At 43.6% G+C, this 12,383-nt stretch overlaps 1 protein-coding gene across 5 annotated transcripts in view; it reads left to right on the top strand.

Moving 5' to 3' along the window:
• The first annotated feature begins 1,575 nt into the window (after positions 1-1,575).
• ZFYVE27 (zinc finger FYVE-type containing 27) overlaps positions 1,576-12,383 on the top strand; it is a 78,623-nt gene continuing 67,815 nt past the window's right edge. For 3 of the 5 annotated variants that reach the window (XM_075843058.1, XM_075843060.1, XM_075843061.1), the window contains exons 1-5: positions 1,576-1,660; positions 4,115-4,327; positions 7,010-7,080; positions 10,321-10,507; positions 12,248-12,343. In XM_075843058.1, the coding sequence (XP_075699173.1) occupies positions 1,578-1,660; positions 4,115-4,327; positions 7,010-7,080; positions 10,321-10,507; positions 12,248-12,343 (650 nt within the window). In that variant the 5' untranslated portion in view covers positions 1,576-1,577. Of the gene's footprint in view, positions 1,661-3,724; positions 4,006-4,114; positions 4,328-7,009; positions 7,081-10,320; positions 10,508-12,247; positions 12,344-12,383 lie in introns of those variants that run through there. The other 2 variants (XM_075843059.1, XM_075843062.1) reach the window with 2 other exon arrangements.

The raw sequence follows: 12,383 nt of genomic DNA on the forward strand, positions 1-12,383 counted from the left end.
TAATACAGTCCTGCAGCGAACATGTTCACAACTTTTTAGACAAAATGTTTTATGCTGCGTTTTTTGCCCGCGGCCGAGTCTAACTGCGGGCAACTAACGCTACAAAAAAAAAAACGCTCAGAAGCTATCGCAAGTTTTTCTGCCTCCCATAGATTTGAATGGGAGGTCAGACGTGGAAACCGCTCGCAGAAGAACATGCCGTTTTTTTTCCCTGCGACACTGATGCTATACGCAACGCACTCTGATGGCACACGGACATGAACTGCTGGAAATACGCTGCGTTTCTTTATGCGTGCAAATCGGACACGCTCATGTGAACATCTGCCCATTGATTTCAATTGGAAAAATGTCATTTCTTTCCGACGGGCCGTTTTTTTTACGTGTTCGCGTAAAACACCGCCTGCGAAAAAGAAGTGCATGTCACTTTTTGAGCCATTTTTGGAGCCGTTTTTCATTGACTCTATAGAAAAACAGCTCCAAAAACGGCTGTAAAAAACGCTGCGAAAAACGGGTTTGCTTAAAAAAACGGCTGAAAATCAGGAGCTGTTTTCCCTTGAAAACAGCTCCGTATTTTCAGAAGTTTTTTGCTAAGCGTGTGAACATACCCTTATAGCAGAGCTGAATCTGTTCATTTTCTGCACTGAGAACCTGACATAAAATAATTCAGCAAAAAAACCAGCAGTGGGATGTGAAACCAGGGATCATATCACAGCGACTAAGACCCCATGCACACGAACGTGCTTTTGCGGCCGCAATTCCCCCGAAAATCCACGGGTGAATTGAGGATCCATTCATTTCTATAGGCCCATGCACATGACCGTGGTTTCCACGGTCCGTGCATTGCCGCAGAGCCTGGACCGCAAAAACATGTCTTATTACGGCCGTGTTTTGCGGTCCAGGCTCATAGAAAATAATGCACGGCCCGCGATATGCGGGCGGCTCGCGGGTGACACTCCGCTGCCGGCCGACGCGAAAATCACGCGAAAAACAGCTGAGGTGTTAGCACCGCATGCGGTTGTGGCAAAAACGCAGAGAAGTCGTTCTGCGCTGCGACTTTCTAAAATCGGCATGTCAATGCTGTGGACTCTGTGCCGAGATGCTGCGTGTTTGACACCTAGACTTCAATGGAGGGCATAAACTCCGTACTAAATACTGCAATTTGAGTTGTGTTGCTCTTTATACAGCGATTCTGCGGAGAAAATCCAGGGGGAAAAAAAAATCTGCATCTAAAAACGCGGTGAAAACGCATGCGGTTACCACGCGAATTGGTGCATTTTTAATGCTGTTGCGGTATAAACACTAAAAAAAATCGCTGTAAATACGTATGTTTTGGGTGTGTTTTTATGCGTTTCTAACCGCACCTCAACATGTGACTTTACCATAGTCTAGCTCAGCTACATCTGATGTAACCAACTCGATCTCCGGCCCTACAGACTGACAATCCGGCAGGTTTCCCATCCTCCCCATGCTCCGTCTATATACGTGTATCCAGCCTCTTTCTATGCCGCCTCCCAGACCAGCCCCCTGTGATGTCACAGCCAGTGACACCAGCAGAGCCCGCCCCCTGTGACGTCACAATGACTCCAAACAGGAAGTGCTGGGAGAATCTAACACAACATAGGAACTGGAGGAGTGAGAATAATGTGTCTGTGAGAGGAAGGTAAGACCTGTGTCCTGTCACCCACAACCGGGCTGAGCCTGCGATACACCGCTCTCATGGTGTGGACACACTTGTTACATAACACACCTTACATTGTATCACCACCACCGCACACGGTTGTTACATTGTTTCATCACACACTTGTTACATTGTATCCCCACCACCTTCCATTACTGCCACTGCTATTACTACTACTCACAGCTGTTACATTGTATTACTACTACATTTATTTGTTACATTGTATTATTACTACTACTCCTCACAGTTGTCACATTGTATTATTACTACTCCTACATTTATTTGTTACATTGTAATATATTTATTACTACAGCTACTACATTTATTTGTTACATTGTATTACTGCTACTTCTACCACCTCCACTACACCACGCAGTTGTTACATTGTACTACTACTACTACTACACCCAATCGTTACATTGTATTACTACTAGTGCCACTGCTACACTCCACAGTTGTTACATTGTGTCAGTACTACACCACGCAGTTGTTACATTGTATCGCTTCTACTACTACACACAATCGTTACATTGTGTTACTGCTAGTGCCACTACTACTCCACACTGTTGTTACATTGTATTACTACTACAGCGGTGTGTATGAGGCCTATGGCAGACATCAGGTTATTTCCACAGAACCCATTAAATATTGAGCACATCATTTTTGGATCTCATCACAAGACTTTCTATGTTACTACATCCAACTATTGTGTCATCAATATCCCGTAATCGACAGTATTTCCCACAAACCACCACTTCTGTTTTCTGATGAGCTCCATTCCTGTTTTTGGTAAGAATTATTCAGCAGTAAGCAGGTCGTACTCGCCAAAATACGGTTCTGATCCCATCAGTGAAAGTTCCGTTTGCTATTAAGACTCTGGTGGGGAAATGGGGCTTACACAAGACATTACACATGATGGCTCCATATTTCTGTTGGGCCATAGTGAAGCAATCCCTGCGGTCACACCACAACAGCAACTATATGAATGGGCTGAGCTATGATCTCTGATAGAGGACATATGTAGCAGAGCTGGTACAGAAACAGTCTAGTAGTGCAGATTTTACTGCTGACCTTACCTCCACATTTATGAGATAGGTAAATATTTGTGTAGACATCCCAAATACAGGGGTCAGACACTAATGTTTGTCATAGGGGGTGACTGGAATCTCTTAGCCGCGTGCTGACCGCCGTGAATTCTGACGTCGGCATGTTTATTCTGTTGTAATAACAACAATGTGACAACAACCCAGCTGATCGTATCTTCTCAGCTCCCTTACATATGTGTTTTGCTTGAACGCTGCGTTTTTCAGTAATTTAAAGGGGTGTTCCAGCCAAGTCCAGTAGCGTTCCTTTAAGGCATCAATGGGAATGGGCAGGTGCCAGATGATCAGACAGTGGGACCCATCTATCAGACATTAAATGCTTGGTTGGAATACCCCTTTAAAGGTCTGTCGGCAATATAATGGACATTCAGACATCATTAGGGTATGTGCACACACAAAATAAAAAAACGTCTCAAAATACGGAGCTGTTTTCAAGGGAAAACCGCTCCTGATTTTCAGACGTTTTTAAATCAAAGTCGCGTTTTTGGAGATGTTTTTCTATAGAGTCTATGAAAAATGGCTCCAAAAACGGCTGTGTTAAAAACCGCCCCGTCGGAACAGAACGCCGTTTTTCCCATTGAAATCAATGGGCTGGTGTTTAGAGGCGTTCTGCTTCTGATTTTTCGGGACGTTTACGGCCCGAAAAACGGCTGAAAACGCTGCGTGTGAACATACCCTATCATTCACCCTTCTTGAACACCAGAGCTGCAGTCACAATTTTTCAGCCTTCAGGGCTGAAATCTTCAAGTATTCCATTGCTGGTTTAATAGCTGAGCAGAAATAGCTCCATATTGATTTCATCCTCTCAATGCAAATAAGAATATTCCATCCACTGACAGCAAACGGACATCTTGAGATTTAAAGGTATAGTCAAAATTGAGCTTGAGTTACATAAAACTAGAAACCCCCTTTAACAAATCCCTCCTATAGAGAAGACGCAGGTTGCCGGAGGTGACAGCTGGGACGTTGCAGCCGGGTTCCTGTGACACAAAGTAATTACCCTCCAGCCCGTCCCACGTAGACGCCGCTGTCGCTAATGAGAGTGCAACCTGTTTATCTGGTGCCTGATGATCTGATCCTCTTCAGTTTTCCTATGACCTTTGCACATTTTTCTGGTATTAGAACTTGACTTCCTGGTGATCGGTGCCAGTTCCCTATGGTCATATTGGCATCGAGCACAGCCATGCACTGGAGGCACCTGAGGCGCTTGGCAGGAAAGAAGAGGTCTGGGCTCCTTTATAAAATTTAAGCAATTTCCTCTTCTCTATATTTGTTGGGAAGTTTTTTTTCTTTTTGCTGCTGTGTAATACGGTAACTTTCTTCCTGGTTGCAGCATGCAGGCGACAGAGCGGGATGCAGCTTCTGCGGGGGACCCGGGCTGGTTGGAGGGCATTCCAACAATGACGGAGTCTCAGCCGGGATCCCCTCAGGTTACAAGCAAGTCACAAGCCTTTGATCTCTTCAACCTGGTCGTCTCCTACAAGAGGATTGAGATTTACCTGGAGCCGGTCAGAGACGGCTGGGACACAGTCAAATACCTGCTGAGGTAACATTCTGTATATGGAACCGTTTCTGCCTGTAAACTGGTTATATACAGTATTTCGATGTAGCTGAGCTGAATTTGTCATTTAACTCTTTGGGACTGCACTTTATTTTCCACGTCCTAACTCTCTAAAGGATTAGTGTTATGTAAATTAAGCTTTTATCATTGTATAATAACCCTCACTATAAAATGTATTTCAATTCTTTACTGTTTTCAAGATCTCTGCTTGTTGTTAGTGAATGGAAACATTTTTATTTACATCCAGAGGCTGAACGCTGTATATAGCAGACCTAATACTTTTCACAGCTGAGAGTTTGCGACCGTATATGCCGTCTAGGCAATGTGCTCTGGGCTGGATTCAGGGCTGATACGTTTTACCTGCACTGAACATAGTAATAAGCAGAACAGGAGGGAGATTTGCGCTACTGATCTATTTTCTTCTCAGGCCATTACCTAGACTCCATATAATTGTATCAAACTCTCAACTATGGACAGGGGCTAATTCTGTACGGACTTTTCCACTGTTAATGTAAACAAGAATGTTTTCATTCACTGGCAGCAAGAAGAGATATTAGATTGTGAGCAATTTGAACTCAAAGTATATTGAAATGTTGTAACTTTTTATTATCCAGTGATTTCATTTACTGAAAGTCTTTTAAAGGAATTATCCCATCAAAGTCGATCTCTTTCAGAAAGGATCAATTGATCGCCGCTTTTCCAGGCAAAATCATCAGCGATCAGTGGCGGCCAGGCAGGCGAAATGTATTATATGGTGGCCATTCAAAAAAGAGCAGCTCTTGGTTCTAGATCATAGAGGGGAATCGTGAGCGGCGTATCGTAAGACAACCCCTTTAAGATGATGATATAGCTTTACTTGCAGTCCCATGTAAACCCATGGATAACACCAGATAATCCCAGAGTCAAATCTAGCTCTGCTACCTGTGCTACATGCTATACAGCATATACAAGGTGTGAATCCTAAATTAAACTATAGGATATTTCTAAGAAAATATTAATGTCAGAAAATGATTCATTGTAAATTGATTTTACCCGTGAGGATTATTCGCCTTGTGGCGGTGCATAATGCGTAGTCATGTGAACACGGCTTTAGTTGTTTCCTTCCCGAGGTGCTGCAGACGTTGGTACGTGACACTTGTACTTGCATTAAGGTGTTTTGTGTCAGCCGTTATCTTTGTGATCTGTCCTATGACGTATGTTGCTATACTGCACCTGTTATAATGTTGAGCTGTGTTGGGAAAATGTGCGGTATCATATCTTGTATTAACATGGTAAACAAACCTACTGTGGATACAGAGAAGCTATTTATGGAGCCAGCAACAGCGCCACTCTTGTCCTTGGCTGTGTCTGGTATTGCAGCCCCATTCATTTCAAAGCTGCAATATCAGACACAGCCTGTGGACAAGAGTGGCGGTGTTTCTGTAAGAAAGTAGCCATGATTTGCTAGCCCGAGGATAGGCCATCAATTCCTTATGACTGGATCACCTGTTTTTAAGTAACGCCTCTGGGGTAAAATGCTTTATCCTAATAAAGGGTTAAATACTAGATTACACAGTGCTCTCCTTTTCCTATATATATTAGGTGTTGTAGTTCGTCCTTGGCAGCTGACCTGCATGCAGGGCACTGGTTAGTTCCCTGTTTTTCCTGCCCGGATCAGTCTTGGGGTTGTGTTAGGAGCCTCCGTCTCCGATCCCACCAAAAATATCCAAAACCATAGCGCAGCATGCCGCGCTATTTCCGGTAAAACCATGGACACCATTACGAAAACCCGACAGGACCCATTAGAGTCAACGGACACGGCACTGCTGGTATTTTCGTGTTCTGCTTCTCCGATGGAGCAGAACAACAGAAACACTGATGCATGTGTGAACAGGGCCTTACAGTGTATCTGAATGGACAGGGAAACAAGTGCCTCATTGACCAAAAGTGTCGAACAGAAAAATTGTCCTTGTTGCCCATAGCAACCAATCACAGAACAGCTTTCATTTCTTAAACTGCTCTGGAAAAATGAAAGCTGTGCTGTGATTGGTTGCTATGGGTAACTAGGACGGTTTTGCTGTTAGACAGTTATGATAAATGAAGCCCCTCGCTCCGCAATATTGACATCCTGGGGAGATTTATGAAGTCTGGCGTTTCATACATTTAAAGTGCGCCTAATTTATTAGGAGGTGCAAAGCCTTTTAATAAATTAGATGCGTCTCTGGTAGAACTTGTGCCAGTTTCTGGCGTAAATGATAGTGAATTTGTTGGACCCCGTCCTTTAGGCTATGTCCCTTCTTTTTTCTTAAACGAAGGAGGCAGTGTAAAAAAGGTCGCAATTTATGATGCATGTGCTATAATTTGCGACATTTTTACGTCATTATTTTCGCATATATAGCCAGTAATAAATCCCCCCCACCCACCCACTGTTACAGGGAAATTTCGTTAATCCGATATCGGATAATCCATATAATGTTGGCTGACCACTGTCTCCGACCATTGTCAGATGCGGGTCGCAACGCGGCCACGTTGGTTTTCATGACTTGCTATGCAGGAAGGCCGACCGTGATCTCTGGTTGTGCGACTTGTGTCGTAATAAAATAATCTGATTGTACTTTGCAGGCGAACCCTCTAGTCGTATATTAAGTTGTCATGTCTGTAATTATTTTTTTGTTTTTTTCTCCACAGATGGCAAACGCCAATTATTTCACTTCTCACCTGTTTTCTGGTGAATATTTTGCTGCTCACATTAAATGAAGGTAAGTGGTAAATATTCTGCTAATATCCCGGAGTTGCGTGGTGTTACTACTTTGTTGGCACTTCATCATACTGTACTAGTGTCGCAGATAACGGTTAGTCCGAATTCAGACCAACATAGACTACGCCCTCGTGACGGCCATTAAAACAACGGCCATCACACAGACGCATGTATTATAATGGGGCCGTTCATACAGCCGTTGTTTCAATGGACCGTGCGAAGGATCCGTTGAAAAATAGAACATGCCCTATTTCGTTCCGTTTTTAAGGATCCCTCCATAGACTCAACTCTAAGGGCGCTGTCACGCGGCAGATTTTGTTGAAGAAATTTCCGCGACTTATAATCAGTACCTGTCATCTGAAAGCACAACATTCGCGACAAAATCTGCAGCATGTGCTGGGGGCCTTGCGGTTCCCACGCCCGTTGCAGTTTTGTTGCTAATTTTCCGCAGCGTTTTTGCAGCAAAATCTACACCTATTTATCTGTGGATTTCACCTCTTCTACATTAAAAAGGGTAAAATCCCCAGGGCATATCCAGAACAGAATTCACCTGCTGTGGATTTAAAATTCGGTGTCATGCTCTATCCGGATGGAAAATCCGCAACGAATCCGTGTACTGGGGGGGGGTCTAAGATACAAATTAGAAACCCCTATACAGACTCTCACAGGGCACTTTAAAAATATATCCCATCTAGGAAAAAATACCAGTCCCTTTTTTATTTTGATTTGCTAACCCTTGTATTCTATCATATCTGTTCCTGGGAAAGCTGGGTGCAGGATCGGAGAACCCTGGGAACATGCCAAGGCCCGCTGGGCTTGGAAGGCTCATTTAAAATCTGGATAAACCAGCTCTACTTGTCAAACTGATGGTGACCTAGACAGGAGGCTCCTCGGTGACTGTCGCCCAAGGGCCCACATACACCATGGAGCCGACCTCGGCCGGGTGACTACTGACATGGACACTCCGTTCTGAATGGCAAATCTGCCTATTACTTACAGTTAGATCCTCTATTCCTGATAACAGGGAAAATTTGCTGTCCAGGTGACCCCCACTATGGGCACTGTAGGCCGCCGTACTGGGGGTCATCCAGCGTTCCCACAAAAGAATTTTAGAATAAAATGGCTTAATAGAATTATTATTCATTTCACAGAAGTGTGCGATTTTTACTTTCCTCTCTTCTATTTGCTTTTAAGGTGTCACACATTGTTTTAGTATGAAATAATATTCCTGGCTACGTACGCCGAGGCTTAGATAAAATCTATGAAAGGTTCCTTTGTTATACCCAGTACGGTATGTGGGAGGGGAGGGGGGGGGGGGTTACTTAGGTTGTTGTGTACATATAATAGTACAAAAGGCTGGCAATAATCTCCTCGGGTTATTAGTAATATGAGCGTTATGTCACAGGCGACAGGTCGTGATGGGATCTTTTGTTCCTGTGTGGCAGGTAGGCGTATTGGCGCGGTAACTTCAGGCGGTCACATGTGCGGTTCTTAGTAAACACGTCTGGCGGATGAATACTTGATGATACGTGAGACATTTATCTAAGCTCGCCTATTCAATGTGCTGTTGTCTTTCGCAAATGATGGCGCTGACACCCTGCAGGCGGCAAATGTCAACCTTCTGTATTGGCAGAACTATAGCCTTTTCAAAAAAGATGATTATTAAAGGGGTTGTATGAGATTAGAAAGAAGGATCTTCTTTTTTTTTTTTTCCAAAAAAAAACATGCCACCATCGTCGATGGGCCCTGAATGGTATTGCAGCTCAGCCTCATTTACTTGAATGCTGCATTACCAGATACAGCCTATGGACAAGAGTGGCGCTGTTTTGTTTTTTTCTTTTTTTTCTAACCTCATATAATCCTATTAATCTCCAGATGGACAAGTTGGTTCATAATGGCTTGTGCTATGTGAACACTGATTCAAATGAGTTGTGCAAGATTTGGCATCTAACAGTTTTCAATGGTAAATGTTAAAGGACCACATTACAGTATCCACAGGGGTTGTCATCTTGCTTTCCTGAACGCCAAATCGACAGGAAGTAGCTATCATACAGGTAGCCTTGTGTCAGCCATACTAGCTCTTGTGGGGCTAATTTCTGTCACCTGTTCAAATAGAGGATTCTTAAGGGTGTGGTTCCTTTATTATGGGTGTCTCCTATTGAGGCTCTATGGGGTTCTTTGTGACCATCAGGTAAATCATTCCCCCGCAACCTGTCTTCCCCTTATTGGGGGAACCAAACTAAACCTAGACTCTCCAGAGGACGCGTGGGCTGCAGCCTAGGCAGACGCTGGTGCACCGATGGTTGTCCTTACGCTTTGGACGCTTGTCCCTGACCCTTGCCGGGCCCTGTTAACTTTTGATGTTTGAGGAATATGTTGGGGGCCCTTCTCCCATGCTGTACTTTCTTTTCACTTGGGTGACAAAAAGCAGGCACTCAGGCTTTCAAACTAAATATTAGTGAGGGAGGAAGTAGCTAACTTCTCCTCTTACTCAGGTTTCCATAGAAGGTTGGTAAATAATTGCATTTAAAGAAAGGTAAGATGTGGGAATGTAACAAAAAAATTACCAGTGTTGTTGTCCTTCCTGAGAGCGGTTATTGTTCATAGCTGTGAAAATATATTTAAATGTTTTCTGGTTTATAAAACCCATTTTTAAATGCCCTAATAGCTAATTGAGGGAGGTCCCACCTTCAGCCAAAGCAAAGATTGTCTCCAAAGTTCTTCTCTAGCTCTGGAGGACCTGCGATGTCTATTTGTTACACAGACAGACCGACCATTGATTTCAATAAGACCTGTGTAATGCCTCATCTTGCCTGTGGTGGTGCTGCAGGGAATTGAACACTTACTTCCCGTACAGATTACAGCTGATCACGAGAGTTCTAGAATTTTTGCTACATCCTTTCCGTTTTTCCCATCCCTTGGTTGAACTTGATGGATGTATGTCTCTTTTTTTCAACCGTACTATGTAACTAGAAGTTTCAGCAACGGGTCACCCTGTGATCAGTTTATCTTCAGGGAATCCTTCTAACAAAAAAATAATTGTGAAAGTGGACAACCCCTTGAAGCTCCGTCTGAAGTTACTGTTGCTAATTGTAGTTATGGAGATCTGTGGGGCTGGATATTGTATTTGTTCGATACATCGTGTGCAGAGATCCTGTATGTTGTATTGTTATATTTTTGTTGAATGTTTTTCTTTTTTACTGTTTTATGTTTTGCTTTTTCTTTTTTTTTATTATCCCAGTTGCCTGGTTCTCGGTGGGAGCTCTGGTCGTCTCCATACCTGCCCTTATTGGCTATCTCCAGGAGTTGTCACATATGGATATCCCTGAACCTGAGCTAGCCAGAAGGAAACACTACAGTGTGCGTCGTGAGGAACTTAAGAAAGTGAAGCTGACCCGGCAAGAGGCAGTGGCGGAGTTCAAGAGCTTGTAAGTATTTCCTCATTCTTAAAAATCTGGCCGTTCCAAGATTGCATCTCACATCTTCTGGAGTTCGACAAAAGTTACAATAAAAGAGGAAATCGCATAAAAATGTTTTCTGTTGTTCTTTTGTGCTAAATCGCGTGAGAATGTGGAAGGTTTAGTTCATAGCCAATTCTACCTGCTGGTTCATGTGTACTGTAGCTTTAAAAGCAAATGTCCGTCCCTTTAGATATGATCGCTGTGTTCAACAACGGCATTCCTTTCTTCAGTAGGATTATGCTATTGGTGGAAAACCTCTCTAGTGCAATCCAAGCGGTAGATATGGCGACAGGCGGGGGGGGGGGGGGGGCCTAGAATGACTGTCCAGTCATGGTCGGTCATTCCAGACTTTAGAGGGGTATTCCGATGTTCGGGATTTATTCCATATTCACAGCATATTCCATAAATGCCTGACTATTAGGAGTCCCACTTCTAAAAACCCTAATCTATTGGGAAAACGGGGCCCCCGTGACTCCGGTTTGCAGATTTAAGTGGCCTTCAATGTCGCGTGCTGCTTACATCTCTCATTCCGTATGTTCCACAGACTCTAATAGAGAGCCCCGTGTAAGTGCGGCCGCCGCTTCATTGATTCCAATGGGGAAAGTGTCTCTTGATGGACGTTTTGAATCGGCACACAGGCTTTGCGTGACCCCCTATTTTTCCAATATGTGGACCTGAGTTGTCTTTATAGCGTACATGAAGTTTGACGATGAAATTATATATTTCTGTAGTGGAAAGACGGGGTTAACAATAAAGATTAAAAAAAAATTGCCAAAAATTACAAGCAACACTGATCAAGATTTCTTCTTCTTTATCCTGAGGCTGAAAATCTGTACAGATCTAATACTTCCCACAGCTGAAAGTTTGTTACAACTGTATCCAGTCTAGACCATCCTGTGTGCCAAATAAATCCGCAGCACAAATCTCTCCTGATCGTTCGCTTCAATGTATCAGTGCAGGTAAAATGTATCAGTCTGGAGTCTGTGCTGTTTAGCTCACAGAGGTTTTTCTAGACTGGAGACAGTTGTAGCAAACCCACAGCTGTGAGAAGTGCTAGATCAGGATGGGTTTTCAGCCTAAACAATAATTAGGCCCTGTTCACACAGTTTTTTTACCAGGCGGAAAAATCTGCCTCAAAATTCCTACAGGAATGAGCTCTTTGCCGCGTTTTTCAGCCGTGGCCATTGAGCGCCGCGGGCACAAAACACAGCAAAGATCGCTTTCTCTGCCTCCCATTGATGTCAATTGGAGGTCAGCGATGGAAAGGCCTAAGGAAAGGGCGTGATGCTTCTTTTTCCCGTGTTCGTTTTTTTTTTTTTTTCGTTCGCGGGAAAACACGCCTCAGTCTCCCATTGAAATCAATGGGACGCATTTTTGGCAGTCTTTTGGTGCGGTTTCTGCTTCAAAAACAGCATAAAAAAAACTCCTTATACTTCCATGTCCGTGCCCAGTATGTCCGGGGGCTGTTGCTCCGCAATACAAGCTGCGACCAGTAAGTGACACATCATCATCATCATCACACTGTTATGGAATCTCAATACCTTGTTATAAGGAGCGACGTTCCTATCGGAGACCACCACTCTGTTCTTCTTTTCTGCCTTCCTGTCGGAGTTCTTCTTTAAAACATTACATTTTTCACACAACTATCACTTAACGTCAGTTTTTGGTATTTGACATATAAACTAATAGCCGCCTTGTATATTCCAGCTTAATTCACCTGGAGGGTATTCTCAATCTGATCTGTGGCACTTGTGAGAAAGTCTATCAGCTCCTGTACTGGCAGAATCCTTCCGCCTCAATTCAGTAAGTAGCTCCTCCGCCCATGCTGCTTTATATTGGTGTC

Source organism: Rhinoderma darwinii, chromosome 11, assembly GCF_050947455.1.
Source record: "Rhinoderma darwinii isolate aRhiDar2 chromosome 11, aRhiDar2.hap1, whole genome shotgun sequence".
Taxonomy (NCBI): domain Eukaryota; kingdom Metazoa; phylum Chordata; class Amphibia; order Anura; family Rhinodermatidae; genus Rhinoderma; species Rhinoderma darwinii.